At 39.0% G+C, this 17,052-nt stretch overlaps 1 protein-coding gene and 1 long non-coding RNA gene across 3 annotated transcripts in view; one reads left to right on the forward strand and one right to left on the reverse strand.

The window, feature by feature from the left end:
- The window catches only part of LOC134798404 (phospholipid phosphatase 3-like), a 104,260-nt gene that overhangs the window by 52,452 nt on the left and 34,756 nt on the right, over positions 1–17,052 (forward strand). For both annotated transcript variants that reach the window (XM_063770820.1, XM_063770821.1), the window contains exon 2: positions 7,987–8,071. In XM_063770820.1, the coding sequence (XP_063626890.1) occupies positions 7,987–8,071 (85 nt within the window). The remainder of the gene's footprint in view (positions 1–7,986; positions 8,072–17,052) is intronic.
- Positions 365–2,807, reverse strand: LOC134797927 (uncharacterized). Its single transcript, XR_010145133.1, has 2 exons — positions 2,742–2,807; positions 365–550 (listed from the first exon to the last, which is right to left on the reverse strand). It is a non-coding gene; the product is annotated as an uncharacterized LOC134797927 (long non-coding RNA).

A 17,052-nucleotide genomic window follows, 5' to 3' on the forward strand; every position in this document is an offset into this window, starting at 1 on the left:
ATTGTTCTCAGCAGAGATCTCTTCTCACCTACCAAATACTTCCGTATTTGTTTTCCTCTCTTTCCTGCTTTTACCTTCCACTCTTCTCCATGTCCACATTTCAAAAGCGCTCAATCTGTCTCTCTATTTCTGTTTTTCTTCTTACGTCAACTGATAAAGCCCTAAAAGGTGTTTAACCTCTAGAAAGGGCTATAAGTTAGTAGTAATTAGACAATAACGCGCGCCTGATGACCACTAGTGGCACATCAAAGCGTTATCAGTATACACATAAATACACAAGGGTCGGGTAGGTCAGCACGGCAGACTTTGGCCCTATTTCTTTGCTTTCTTTGATATTTTTATTAATTAAGTAATTATAAATGAATGAATGTTTGAATGATGCTTTTATTCGAAACACACATACACAACAACATTAAAATAGGCTTAAATCTAGGTAAATTAGAAGTTACAGTGTTGCGAGTGGTTCCAGAAAAGGATAACACTCAGCATGTGTCGCAGCACATGAGTTGTGTTACGACGCTGATTTTCAGTGTACCCATTGACACGTATACTGTATGCATTATTATTTGCGTTATTTGACACATTAGGACTGACGTATATAGAGATGTAACTAACCCAAATCGATTGTCACAGCAAGCGATTACGATTGGATGGCACGTAGACTGAGGTATCGAATTGTGACGTATAATGAATTTTTATTTGAGATTTAAATAAAGCTAGAATCATATGGTTTTCCCGCAAGGCATGCCCTGCATGCATTTCCTGCATGAAATCATGAAATCATGAAAAATGAAACATGAAATCTGGAATATACCCGGACGGCCTAAAAAAAGTAAAAATATGTCCGCTTTACAAAGGCAAAGGCCAAAAATCCATCATGAAGTCATATCGCCCAATTTCGCTGGTGCCAGGCCCTAGCAAATGTTTTGAGGTCGGACTGAACAAAAGGATACTAGAGTTTTGGTTCCCTCGGAACGTGTTGTCCGACTGCCAGTACGCTTACCGCCAGGGCCGCTCCACCACCGATTTAGTGCGAGAGGTGGTGCGTGACGTGTTGCGCGCGCGCGAGACGGGCCGCCACGTCGCAGTCATCTGCTGCGACCTGTCGCGCGCGTTCGACACGGCTGACCACTCGCTCGTCGCCGAGAAGCTCGACCACTGTGGAATCCGCGGACCGGCCCTGAGCCTGCTGCTGTCTTTTATGACCGAGCGAACTCAAGTAGTCTGTGGCGAAAATGGGCAAATCTCGTCTGCAGAGATGCAAAACTTAATGGGCGTTCCGCAGGGATCCTGTCTATCCAACACGTTGTTTAGCTTGCTCCTAAACGACCTACCACGGGCAATAAATGGCGCAAGTATATACATGTACGCCGACGATGTCACAGCCGTGGTGAGCACGCCATCTGCACGAGAGTTGGAGGGAGCTCTTAACAGCGTTGTGGGGCAGCTACAGGACTGGTTTAAGTCGAACGGCTTAGCACTCAACAAAGAGAAAACGTGCTTTATCACGTTCAAACTCAATGGGCATCCAACACGGAACCTGAAGGTAAGTGCGGGCGATGCCCAGATACAGCATGTGACGTGCACGCGTCTCCTCGGCTTCTACCTTGACGGCGCCCTGGTGTGGGACACTCACATAGATGAGATGTGCGGCCGGCTCGGGAGCGCATGCTTCGCGCTGCGGCGGCTGGCGAGCACGGCCGGGCGAGCGACGGTGCGCGAATGTTATTTCGCAACGGTCCACTCGCTGCTAACGTACGGCACCGAGCTATGGGGCCGATCCTCGGAATGGCAGCGAGTGTTCTCGATGCAAAAGAGAGCAGTTCGAGCGATGGCCGGCGTGTCTGGAGACGCCTCAGCACGCGAGCTGTTTAAGGAATTTCATATACTACCCCTGCCATGCTTATATCTGTACCAAGTGGCCGTGTTCACTTATGGACACATCGATGAATTCAAGCGCAGGGGTACGAATCCAAATTATGGCTTGCGCAGCAATAAACACGAAGATAGACTAAGTACAATCTCGCACAAACTTGCCAAAACGGAAAAATCCGTATACTACCTGGGCCCCTCCGTGTATAATCGGTTGCCGGTCAAGGTAAGAAATGCAGCATCCGTCCAAAGCTTTAAAATTAGGCTGAAGACATGGCTCGAGGAAAATAATTTCTATAATTACCAAGATTTTTTCAATCTACCTCTTGCATTATAATAATAAAAACTAATGTAATTAATTATGTATCAAATATACAAAATGTAAAATAATCCCATTATGTATTGACCTATAACTGTGTGTTATGAATAATAAATTTCATTTCATTTCATTTCAAGGTAAATGCATGTAATACACCGACCGAGTAGGTCGCACCCATCGTCAAAATGTAAACTAACTGGGGATCTATTTTAAAGTTTATTTATGTTATTTCTGTGTCAAAGGTGTTGTCTGTTAGGTGACGATAAATATAATTATCCATATTTACAGTTACTTATCCACCTTTTCCTTATTTTTATTAAAAGAAAAATGAAAAATTCATATCGATTTACTTAGACGACTACCGATTCATAACGGTGGTGTCCGGACAACCCTAAAATTTAAAAAAAAAAGACGTAGAACGTAAACGTTCGCAGTGCAATTGTTTTCCTTTATCATTTCGATGTGCAAGAAATTTTACGTTGTGTTGCTGTTGTGAGTGACAGATGTCAAATAACGCAAATAACGATGCACACAGTTATAATACAAACACAAAATAACACAGAATGTAAAAACAAAACCGAAGCAGAATACAACAGAATGTGCAGTTGACACGGTACTAATTACTAAGATTTATGATCCATTTTCAGTTATAAATACAATACAATACTATATATTCACACAGTTTACAAACATATAATATCTAAATAGTAAACTACCACATTTTGTAAAAACTCCGACTGTCTGTCTACCTACTACGGTTCTTTAGATAAACCCACTGACAGACGGGCGGACAGCAGAGGCTTAATGCCCTTCGGGATTGTAGCCCTAAAACTGTAACATCAAAAGTTGGCATAAACACTAGATGTAAAATGTGTTATGTAACATAATTATAACATATAACATACAGCGGGCAAACGCAGCAAACGTCCTGAGGACGATGCCCCAGGCAACCTTAGGTTTTTAATTTTTTTGCTTGTCATCTTGTAAATTTAATTTTGTACAGCCCTTTATTAATAAAACATTATGATTATAATGCAATATTTCATGCATCACAAGTTCCTATGAGCTCCTAATCTTTCGCCTGCACCGTCAAATTAAGTCCGTGTTAGCATATTTTTGCATTGTTCACCAAAATTAGGGAGGTAATGTAATCATTCCGACACGAGGATGCTTACAAAATTAGATACAAATATAAAATCAAATAAATAACATAGAGGTATTTACTATACTCTTTATCTTTAGGTAGGTACTTAAAAGTAAACAAATAATTTGTACCTACATTCTCGGGTAGATATAACATTTATTGATTACCCCACCAATTACAAAACCACCTGGATCTGTCACTGAACGACCTGACTTTAACGTACATTATTTGATCATGTAATGTTTTCATCAGAGATATATATAACTCCGTATAAGATAAATAAAGTCTAAGAAAAAAACGTGCCTCGGACGGCCAAGCAAAAGTCATTCTCGAATAGATGGCGCCATTACCTTTGGCCTATTCTCGGCTAGATGGCGTTAACGACACCGTTTGGTATTTAACAATTTTAACACAATCAGTGAAAGAACATGGGTCAGTATGGAACAATAAAAATTAAGAATCATTTATCCGTAAACATATTTTGATTATTTTATACATTTTCAATTTTCTTTTAAGTTTTAATCATGTGTCGATAGATGGCAGTAAATGTACCGTGACTACAAAATTGACAATGACAGGACCCCTCTATACTATCTATTCTTTTTGGTTTTCATCTACCCTCAACTGGTTTAAGAAGCCATTTGAGGGTAGATTTTGTTTAGTCTTTTTTAAATAACTAAAGGTACAGACTATAAGTAAAAGCGCGTAATAACTGCAAATTTTTCCACCTACATTGTCTTCATTAAAAATCAATTACAATAATTATAAACCCTAGATCACAGCTAGCATAATAATGCGTTCGCAATATGGCCGCCGTAGCTGTCAAGCCTTGTTAGGAACTGTCAAACTGTCAATGACATGCCACTTTAGTCATGGTTGCTTGAATAGGTGTGATTGTTATGTTATGACTTATGACGTTTGCGTAGAGAGATCATAGTGTGCGTAATAGGTACATGTGGCGTCATGAACTTAGTTTATATTTTAATGGCTCCTCTACACGATTGGCCAACGCCGGCCACTCCAAGGGACGCAGCCATGCGGCAGAATGAGATAGCAATATCACTTGCTCCCTCTAACGCATAAATGCGTCCCTTGGAGTGGCCGACGTTGGCCCATCGTGTAGAGGAGCCATAACACGAAAGTGGAGGAGTCGTGTGAAATCGCCTTTTTATACAAAAAAAAATATATAAATAAATTTTACAATATTTTTTATGTACTTAACCTAATCTACACTATAATAGATTATTAGCTAAGTGAGAGGTTTTATTTTAGTTACATCATTGACGTTATTATTACTATATTTTAATCTAACTTATATAAGTAATATAATGTGTATCTATTTTATATTTTCTTTTGACTACGTACAAACGTAGTCCTCAGTTTCCTATCTGAATATTAACATTATTGAAAATGTTTTGACACAATTTGTTGTTTATTAACCAGTAAAAACAGCAACGCAATTGATCAATGTAATTGATATTGACATCGCCCGTTCTCCTGCTGCCGCCACGCTTCTGCAGTAGCAATCTGAATCTAACCTTAACCCCAAATTGCTCCTGTTCTGCGGCAGGTATATAAATAGCCTGCTTTACCATCAAGTCGATTCAGGTTAGCCATAATGATAACCATTTATCAACAAACGCCAATCGAAGAGTAAAAATATATCGGGATGACAGATGCTAACGAAAAGTGACGTAAGCATTTCCATACATAAGTTTGTATAGCCTTGCCACGACTAGCAGTGTTAAACTGACATAATATATACACTAACGTCTGCGTAAGTTACTTTCTGTACATCTCACTTGCACTAATATACGAGTACGAGCGAGATGCATAGAAAGTAACTTATTACGCACACGCTAGCGAATAATTTATGTCAGTGTCAAACTGGTGGTAGCCGTATAGGTAAGTTTCGTTTGACATTTTCATAAACGATTGATAGAGGTGCTTGAATAGGCCCCACAGCTCACATTGTTAAATGACTCACATTCAACAAAATCGATTGTCAAGCATAATATGCACATATTGCACATGCAAGTTTGACACTAATGACCTGCTAACCATTCCGTACATACGTTGCTGGTGTGCCAAGCGGATCTCTTACTGTTTAATATTAATGGGACTGTGACATGTGATGCGGCTGACTTATAATCGTCTTCGTAACTGCTAGACATACTAAATACCAATGATTTATTATAAGTTAAAATATGTTATAGGCATTACAAAATTGAAGCGCTCACCTTGTGACATATTGTACAAGTTGCCTTTAGTCGCACCTGGGCAAGCGAGCAATGTGGACGTGCTAACGAGCTCCTGCTCACCGAAAGAGACAAGTTCATGTTTAACGACGAGTACGACAAATATGAATGTAATGGGAAAAATAACAGATTTCTTCTTGGGTATAGAAAAAAATATGGAAGTATAACCTATTTATAGTTATATAATATCATTGCTAAATACTCCTTAAGGTTTTCCCGTTTGCATCCTCAAGGAGCTCAGGCTTTGACAAACTAATCCCAAGAATTGGAAGAAGGTAGCTTTTACTAAAGCAACTGCCATCTAACCAACTCTGGAGGGAAACTAGCGTCTCCCGCGTCGGCGTTTAGTCAATGGCTGCTGCTCGACGCAACTGCGCAGCGACGCCATTTTCCACAGCGCTAACTAGAAAGACGCTAAAGTGTGGGGTGGCCTTAGTCCGATTTCTTCCTTATGTGTCAATGTCAACGGGAGTTCGAATCCGCAGGCGCAGGCGCATCAAAATTTGTATGTTAAGATACAGATTTTACTAGTGGCTCTGTGATCTTTAACCCTCGCGAACCTTCGTGGCTTCGGTTGGAAAATGCGACATGGGGATCAGCTGACAGTATGGAGTCGCGCGCGACAACACAAGTCATGCTAAGCGATAGAGAAGCACTTTTTTCCCAAGCTCAAACGGGGACGCTTTGCTTAGGGGTTGTGCACAAATCACGCGAGGTGTTTTCGGCTACTTTTTGATCCCCCCGTCCCCCTTGCTGATATTTGGTGAGGTTTTTGGCTAATTAAGGGCTAATTAGGTTAGGGCACATCTCTGTGAACGCTCTATCTCTGCCTAGGTCCTCCTACTTTCGCGAACCACTTATAATTGGCGCCACTAACGGTGCCCATACAATCCATAATCCTATTAATACACCGTATCTCCTTGTCATAAGACTTATAATCGATTAATGAAATATTTGAGATAGCACGCGAACGCATGCGCATGTAAAATAGAAATGGCGACGCGAAACTCAACGAAAGTAACGGATTACACGATCTATTATTAGATTTGAACAACTTATTGTAGAAATGACGTTATTTAATAGATAGTATGCAAGACATACGTCCTTTTAGATTTGTAGTAGTGTTAAGTATATCGTGTTAGCTTGATGTAGTTTTTAATGATACTTAAGTATGATCAGATTAGCGAGTTAATAGGTGGATAGTTAACGGTTGTCTTGTTAAGTTAATTTATGTTCGTCATGATGTTAAATACGGTATTTAAAGGGGTGAATGAAGTTAAGTACAATCACACTCGGTGATTGTTGAGCCATTAAGGTTCTAGCTTAATTGGACATTACATAGTACAAGTTTAGTATTGAACAACCAATTTAGCTGGGACCCTAAATGGCACAACAATCGCGGAGATTGATGGTACATCGAATTGTCATAATTAGTTTCCTCTAGAGACTCGAATGTCTACTGAAAACTTAAATTTCTACATACGATACGCTTTTTAGCAACATTTAAGAACGGTTGTTGTTTACCTACTTCCACTTGTGTTGTCGTTTTTTTCCATAGTGAAAGTTTCTGGATTATGATACTTATATGAGATGACTTATTTTTTCTAAGTGGCCAGCTCCAGGAATTTTTAGTATGCCCTAAGTACCTATTGTACGAGTATTAGGTATATATGCTTATGCTTAAACACTACTTAATTACTTACTCCTCTGGCGCAGCATAAAAAGTATGTCTTGGCCTCCAACACGACTGCTCGCCACTGATCCCGGTCCTGTGCTGTTTCTTAAAAATATCAAATTAACGTTTCCAATAGTTTTATTTGTACCTATATCAATGAAAGAGTGTTACGAAATTTTCTATGAAATGATTGTAACATAAAACCTATATTCGGACACAAGAAAGGTTTTGATTCTAGTTATTCAGTCACGCTGTTTTTACTTACATAACGCATAACAATGGCTTTGAAGTTAACAATGACGTTTACGTAACGTTACATTCTTTTGATTGATTCATGGAATAAATGAAATAAGTAAAATCACCAATAATACCTTGCACAACGAAGAGTGCAAGCATGTAATAAGGTTTTTTTAATAAAAATATAATTATTTATGATGCAAGCTTTTATCGCTGACTGTACTTTTGTTTCAACGGGCGAGATCAGACTATTAAGTATGAGATCAGCTCGATGGTATCATAATATAAACATATTGCAAACATTGCAAGTTTAATAAAAGCTTGTAAAAATGAGTGCTAGATATTTTACAGGTACCTGTAGAGAGAATAGAGCTAAAGTGAGTTAAGTTGGTGTTGCAATGTTGCGGAGTTGATATAGTGTGCGTTAAGGCGACTAGCACACGCAATGACCCTGAGCTATACGACTAAATGTTTGTTGCAGACCGTCCCCCCGGCCCCCGCGGAGATGCAGGCTCGGCACAGCTACTGGTGGCATCTGCTCATAGACCTACCCATACTGCTGCTTGGTAAGTCTTTTTATATGTATTTTACAGTACATATGGTGCTACTTTACCGCCCTAGGTCGGTAATTACCACAATATGTGCATATGTCGAAAATTTAAAGGGCCATATTGTAATTCGATATGTACCTACTGTAAAACGTTGTACAATACACGGGCGAAAAGGTAATTCGTAACTCGTGTCGTAAAATTCCTGACGTCTGGTAACCCTAGGTTCAGTACGTCTACCGCTCACGTCTACGTAATTTACTTTCTGTACATCTCGCTTGCACTAATATGCGAGTACGAGCGAGATGCATAGAAAGTAAGTTACGTAGACGTGAGTGTATGTGTCAATGTCAAAACTGATGGTAGACGTACGGGTGACTTTCAAGTTTACATCCAACGCCCTTATATTTTATTTACATAAGCTCAATTAATTCACAGTTCAGTACGACGACGTATTACATGTGTGTTGTATAACCAATTATAATACAATGGTACAACAAAAAACTAGTTGACATGATCGGTCGTTGACCCGTTTAGAATATTCTAAGTCGAGCGTACGTCATCATATGATGGTATTCATTAGTGACCCTGATGATCTAACTAAGTCAAACCACAGTCAAACTACGTGGCGATTCGATATCGAGTCGAGTCGAATCGACACCGCTCAAAACATTGCACTGTCTAGTCAAGCTTTCACTTTAAGGGGCTACCCCACGCCAATGACCTTCGATCTGAATCCCTTAGTTTTCTAATGTTTTTTTGTAGCTTATTATATTAACAGCAACGGCTTTAAACAATATAAGTATCCCATATTTACTTCAAAGTTCATTCTCTTCGAGATATTTGGCATCAAAGTTGAACAATTTTAGGCCAAAACCTGGTCTTCTGGCCATAACTTTTGTGTTAATTAGTTTAAAATTAAAACCAGGCACGTTTTTCGAGACGTCAAAGACGAACCCAAAAAAATATTAATACGTAGATTTCGTATATGTAACATCCTTCACAGCAAACTATATACGTAAAAAGAGTCTTTTTAGGTTTAAAAAATTCGAAAAAAAAAAAGTATTCATTACTTTCAAAATCCGGTACACAAAACCAGAGATAAAAGATTGAAGAACCGATTTGTCTTATTATAATTCTATCTGTAGTGCAAAAAAAGGAGATACGATTAAAAACTTGACAAAAATCGATCAAAACCTCGGGTAGCCCCTTAAGGTGTAATAGGTTCAGCCAGCAGGGTTTTTATAAATCGGTAGCGCTTTTTTAGATTATAATACAGTTTCCAAAAATATGAATAGCAATTTCGAGGACTTTCTCTAGTAACTTCATCGATTCGAAACCTGATTTCATGATTTTCGCTCTATAGAAAAAAATCACAAACATAGGTCTAAAGGATGACTCACGCTAGAACGGTCCGGGCCGGTTTATAGAAAACTGAAGTGTCAGACGTCCCGGTCCGGGCCCGGCGGACAGTTTTAGGCCGACGATATAATGTCATATAGATAAGTTTAAATTTCTAACAAATTATACCATCAATCGACAACAGGTACATTATGTTCAATAACGAATCGGCATTCATATCAGTTACATCTATTACGTTTAAGATAAACCAGATAGATAACATTACAGACGATGTCATCCCTTGTGCATTGAGATAGTCGTGCACAAAAGTACTAGCGATGATTCAAATACATAACCATAATAGTATTTTTTATAGCTTGGGTACGGTCCTATAGCTGTCATTTCAATGCCTACATTTTTGCATATTTAACGTTTTAAGGTTATATATTGTATGGAGATGACAGCTGTCACCGTATACCTAAGCTAATACATGAAAAATACTATAATACCGCATCAGGCATAACATAACGTAATTCCAAGTTCAACTTCTATGACATAGGTAGGTAATTTTACAAATACCAAATCTAGATTAAAAAGTATTCAGAACTATATAAAATATGATACCAATGCGTTTTTGTCGCTCAAATATATTTAATCACATTGAAATGTATTTGGAATTTATAACTCAATAGTTACAATATATCTCTTTTAGAAAAATTACAACATGTTGATAGATATACATATTATACATACTTAAAGTTAGTCGGTAAGTAAGTACTTTCTGAGCATTTTAATCCAACTTCAATTAGAAACCGGTTCTGTATGAGCATTAACAGCTATTTCTAATGAGGGAACCAGGTTAGGGCTTGCTATAAATACTAACACGCTAGTTCTTAACTTTAACACGTAGGTACATACGATAAAATGTCTGTAATCTGCACGCTTAGCGCACACGGTCAATAATTAAAGTGTAAAACTTCGACTTTTGACGTTGCAAACCTTTTTAAAAGTTGTATGTAGAAGCAAGACATTAATTTGTCATATTTCTACGTGTATTTAAGAAAATAATACTTACTTAGTTACTAATAATACTACATTACAAACACTGTTACAAACAATTTCAAGAACGTTAAATTAAAGTAAACATTAAACGTTATTTTATTTTGTCACGATGAAAATAAAATAACGATTACCGAATTATCACATTACCGATCACTAACATAACTTTGTACGGTACAGTCCAAAGTTGTCGGGGTCCAGAGATACTCGTTAACACTTGTGTGCCCGACGGTGCGTGTCGCATGTCATGCGGTGTCACGACAGGTGTCAAATATCGACCACCCATGGTGACACTGACGTTGGGTAAACAACGCCTTATATGACTGCCATAATATTACCTCTGTCCTTAGGAGGGTGTAAACCTATGTAAACACACTTTTTATGTATACCCCAGGATTTTGGATACGGGAATGTTTTACACCTAACACCAGCCAAAAAATAGATGAAATTTACTTCCTAATATTCATTAGATTACTTTTCATCTTAGATTTTGACGTGATAACGTCTTATAAATCGATGAACACCGGTAGCATGCACGAAAAAGTGTCACGTTGTGGACAGATCTCCATGGTAACGTTGTGGACAGATCTCCATGGTAACGTTGTGGACAGATCTCCATGGTAACGTTACGTAATGTAATGGTAATGTTTCTTACGACGTTACCGTTTAAACCGACTTTACCGTTTAAACCGACTTTACAGACAACCATATTTTTTTGTTTAATCTATCTAGGGTCTGTCCATAAATTACGTCATCGATTTTTGACGATTTTGTACCCCCCCCCCCCCTAAAATCATGCTTCGAATGACCCCTCATCCGATGTCCAGACCCCCCCCCCCCAATTCGAAATGACGTAATTTATAATGAATAGCCCCCTATCTAAGACCTTCAAACGTGCAATACTTGTTTATTTATAAATATATTTCAGGGATCTCGGAAACGGCTCTAACGATTTCGATGAAATTTGCTATATGGGGGTTTTCAGGGGCGATGGATTGATCTAGCTAGGTCTTATCTCTGGGAAAACGCGCATTTTTGAGTTTTTATATGTTTCCCGAGCAAAGCTCGGTCTCCCAGATATTTTCTATAAAAACGGACCCGATTCCATTGCTCTTATCTAAATCTAATACATTTTAAATGGAGTGTTACAATTCCAGAGCAAAACAAAGTCATTAGTAATCATTATCGCTAATTAGGACCGCACACGAGCAGCTTTAATTACATCAGCTAGAATGCTGGCTTTGAGATAATGCCATGCCTTCTAAGAGGAATATCGTATTCCCATCGTTGACTAAGCATATCGCCTCTCATCATACTAAGATTAACTTAAGTACAACGAACTTAATAACTACAGAAGTCTGACTTGACTAGAGGTCAAAAATGACCACACGTGTATTGCCGCGAGCGCGAGCAAGTTGAGTACTGCCCGCATGTTGACAACGTCAAACGTGTCGCTTAACTTCTAAATCCATTCGACCCTCTCAGCAAATATCAACCCTATTACCTTTTCTTAATACCAAAATCGCAAAATCTGACAGATGGATTTACCCGAGTTTGAAGCAACTCAAATATTAAGCTTAGAATAAATTTAAAAGTGGAAAAATTACTGTCTTGGGTTAGACTTGAACTCAAGGCCTCTGGATCGATACTCCAGCGCTCTGCCATCTGAGCCACGAAGACCTGTACGGCTACCACCAGTTTAGACATTGACATAACGCTCACGTTTACGTAACTTACTTTCTATGCATCTCGCTCGTACTCGCATATGCGAGCAATAGTGCAAGCGAGATGTACAGAAAGTAAATTACGTAGACGTGAGCGTTATTCTCATTGTTAAGGTGGCAGTTCAGTACAGTATAAAAAAATTAGTTCCAGTGAAATTCCGCAACATGGCGCGTGATCATATATTCCTGTACGGTTACCATCAGTTTGTCACTGACATAAACGCCGTCGAGAACGTAATTTACTTTCTATACGTCCCGTTTGCACTAATATGCGAGTGCGAGCGAGATGCATAGAAAGTAAATTACGTTCTCGACGGCGTTTATGTCAGTGACAAACTGATGGTAACCGTACGGTCAGGCTTTAGGTAATGCCGCGTAAGAGGTTTGACGTACTTATAGAATTTTATTTTAGCCAATCAAAACGCTGACATATCACAACTTTTTTAGCGGAAAATGGTGTATTGGGTAATATCCAAAGCTGCGGACGGGGGACATTTTTAGAAGTCAATAGTGCATTGAGAGCTTAATCTATATATATATGTACATACATAGTCGTCGTGTATATTCCATCCCTGCTTAAGTAAGTTCTGAGAAACCTGCCCACTTGATCCACTCAGTCACTCACTTGAACGCATAATCATCATTAGCAATTAGGACGGGATATTGCATGTGCTCATGCACTTCAAATTACATTACTTATCAGAATGCCAGCTTTGAGATTGGGTGCCAATGCCTTCTAACAAGAATGTCTACATACTCATACTTGTTATACTTTTTACTCAGTGGCGGATTTGCCCTAAGGCCCAGAGGGCCTACCGCGAACCACGTTCGAAGTGTTGCCTCCCTATCACACTTACGTACAAATTTACAAGTGCGACAGAGAGGCAACACGTCGAACGTGGTTCGCGGTAGGCCCGCAGTATGGCCCGGGCCTAGAGCGGCAAGATATTAGGGGCGGCAGCAAGGCGGCAGTCTATAGATGGGTGCTGAGAAAGGGGCGGCTAAAAGTCACTACAAGGCCTGGAGCCTAGAGCGGCCAACAGTGCAAATTCGCCACTGTTTTACTACGATATCATGTATCATCACTACATCTTATAAAACAAAGTCGCCCGCCGCGTCTGTCTGTGTGTTTGTATGTTTGTTCGCGATAAACTCAAAAACTGTATTGTTTGTCCGAATTTTCGTTAGTCATAATTAGTTTTCTCAGAAACGCGTAACTTAAATCAGGATTGCCATAAAACAAACCTAACCTAACCTATATATAGGATAACCTTACAAAAATCCTGAAAAGTAAGTTAAGGTTTCAGAATTATGACCAATAACACATTATGACTTAAAACTTTATTGGAAACAAAGGGACCCCAGGTAAATGTTTAATAAACTCGCTTCATTTTCCAGAGGAAACATCGGCTTCAATGAATGTTGAGTATACATGTTATTGACACCGTTTCCCGGTCCTCTGCATGTTTACCCGAGCCAACTACTGCAAAACAATGGAGTCTTATCCAAGTTTCACGCAATTGTTTTACGGAGGCGAGAAAAAAAACTTAGTGATAGCTAATGTGGAATGGACTGTATTACTTATGGAATGATGGAAACACGTTTTATGATTAATGGTTTTAATTGATAAATAAAGCACAATAAAGATGTTGTTATCGTCACGGTGACAGGCAGACTGATTGACAATAATATGGAATCATAAATCGAAAGGTTTTACAAAATAATATATGTTCCAAAGAGGTCGCGCGCCAGCCAGTCGCCAACAATTAGAATCATAAACAGAAATAAATCAGAACTGAACTAAACGACATAAAAGAAATAAAATAATAAATAATCTACTCAACTACCTAACAGTTTGGTTTGCCGGTCCTTAAATCTCAAACCACACAGAATTTCATCATAAGACAACGGTAATATTTTAGTACCTTTAGGCGATTTAGTATTATTTCCATGACTTGTGAAATATGATTACTAACCGGTTAAAGTTGAATTGCTTAACTAAATATTTTAAAGTCTGTTTGTTAACTTGCTTCCATATATTTTTTTTAATTATATATCTTATCGTAAATAGTATGTATATAGATACTACGTTCTACAAAGTTTTTGTGGAATTTTACTATTTTCTTTTGCACTAACACATTCATTGCCACCCAGCCAAACAAGACATCCGCGCCAGGCCACAACAATTTCGTCATATAAAGTAGTAGTACCACGATCCCGACTATCGGGTCGTCCGGCCCGGGAACGAAATAATAAAATACCCGATAGTCGGGTTTTCGGCACTGAATGTGTTAATTTCTGCTGCCCCTGTAACCTTTAAACTTTCTGAAACAACTCTAAATTTAAATGTCAACCAAAACAAATGACCTTTAACTTAAGAACGTTTCGCAAATAAATTGCAAATTGTATACACTCCTTTGTGTCCCTACGGATTATTTATGTAAGTAATAAATTGTATTACAAAACACTTGGCATTCTCTATGCATAAAATACCTGCAAACGTGTCCAGTTTTATTAAATTAGCGTTCCAGTGCATCTGACCTCATTTTAAAACTCTTTTACCGTCCATAAACAACCATTAACACTATATTCCATTAGCATAACGTTGAGAATCGAATGTATTTTATTATTCGAAGTGTAGCATGACAGTTGTCGGTTGCGTTTCGTTTCACGCAGGTAATTAGCAGAGGCCATTGCACATAGATACTAGCTCTACTGTTGTCTATGGAGTGATGAACTCAATTGATATAGGACATGTGTTTTGGTGACTAATTTTAGGTTACGCCATTTATAGGCAGACATAATTTCATATACTTATATATGTACAGTTCTGTATACCCACTTTATGAATGAACTGATATGTACTTTTACAGCTCGCTATACATGAAACATGACTTCGGCCCCACACGCTTAACAGCCGTAGAAGCATTCCACAAAAATGTCTACTTTATCGGGGGCCTGATACGTATGGCAGGTAGGTACCTTAATAACTTGCAAAATCTGTATTATATACCTACCGTAGAAATTAAAGCTAAGTTATCAAAAATAATCCTACCAAATATCGGCTTTACTTCACGTGACACTTTTCTGTAATGCCCCTGAAACAGACATTGGAATAATCTCTGAAAACTCCTTTCGAGCAAAGTTGCTAATCCGCGAAAAGATAACGTGCTAGTCAATCCGTAGTGCTAACTCGTTATACTTACTTGCGTATTTTTACATACAGTTAATATTCCCACCCTCCCACCGCAAAAATAAATACGCAAATAAATATGACAAGCCACCACCTAAAGAACAATACTCGACACGTGTTTCGCCTCTCTACGAGGCATCCTCAGGAGATATTGACGGTCTGACGCAAACCGGAAACAATACGTCGGCAGCCGATCGTAAGATCGGGCATATCGTGAAATTCCTAGGCATATCATGAAACGTGAAAATCTTTGACTCCTGAGTCGAAGGAGCCCCGCTACGGGGCTCCTATTTCTGGGCAGTTTGCCCTTCGGGCATCTGAAGCAACCTAACGAACCTATCCTACCTATCTATTGAGTTAATGTGACTATCGTCAAAACATTACACAGGAACATTACGATCTGCCTGATCTTACGATCGGCCGCCGACAGATACACTGGACGACAATCCATCTTTGCCATCCAAACGTTGATCTCACCATGTAACTTCTGGCATCTCAATCTACATAAGTTTAGCAAATCAAATGTGAATGAACTCAGGAGCACTGAACTGCAATTTAGTCTGAATTCATTGTTGTTCTCGTATATGGAAATAAAAGAACATTTCGCCTAGTGCCGAAAATTATGGAATTAATTTTTTCATCATAATTTATACGATCAACAGAATAACCTAAATTCAGATCAACGGAACAACAGAACAGAATAACCAATTTTGTAAATAATTATAAGTTCTCAAAATAACTTACTTTGTGGTTCTCAAAATAGTTACAAATAGAGTAAAAACTAAGAAAAGTCTGCAGAGATTTTGACAGCACACGTAGTACATGTGTTATTTTAAACGTCAAACTTCTATGAAATTATGGTGTATATGTCGTAGTCAGATCGTATAATCCGCCGTATTACATTACGGCTAGCCGTTATCAAAAACAGGGGCGTTTTGAAATGCGGCGGTTCGACGATTAGCCGGATTGTCATTGCGATACGTTCTTCAATAAGGCGGCCAACGTTTAGCCGCATCGTACTACTATTTTAGATTGTAGAGTGACCAGTTCTTTCGGTCGCCTACGTAACCGGAGTTTGACAATGTTTGCAATTTAATTTATTTTTACCATGGTCCCACCGCACTACATGTGTTTCTTTTCCAAAACATTTCCTTCACAACTTAAATAGACGGAGCCCCGCAAGCGGGGCTCCTATTTCTGGGCGGTTTGCCCTTCGGGCATCTGAAGCTACCTAACGAACCTAACCTACTTACCTACCTACGCTTTTTTCCCCAAAGTGTAATGTTTTCACGGACGTCTCACTAAATCAATAGCTAGGTAGGTTAGGTTCGTTAGGTAGCTTCAGATGCCCGAAGGGCAAACCGCTCAGAAATAGGAGCCGTCTAGTTAAGTTGCGAAAGAAATGTTTTTTGAAAAGAAACAGTCCGACGAACTCCAGATTTGATGGACACCCCAGCGTTTGTCAGGCAGCGCCACGGGTGTTAAAAATGGGAACTAAAAACTGTCAAAGCGGCGGCTAATGACTCGCTGTATTACATTACGGCTAGCCGTGTTGAAGAACGTATGGCGCCGAATACATTCCGGCGGATTCTCATTCAGCCGCATTCAATCCGGCTAATCGTTAAACCGCCGCATTTCAAAACGCCCCTGTTTTTGAAAACGGCTAGCCGTAATGTAATACG

Source organism: Cydia splendana, chromosome 16 (genome assembly GCF_910591565.1).
Source record: "Cydia splendana chromosome 16, ilCydSple1.2, whole genome shotgun sequence".
NCBI classification, from domain to species: Eukaryota; Metazoa; Arthropoda; class Insecta; order Lepidoptera; family Tortricidae; genus Cydia; species Cydia splendana.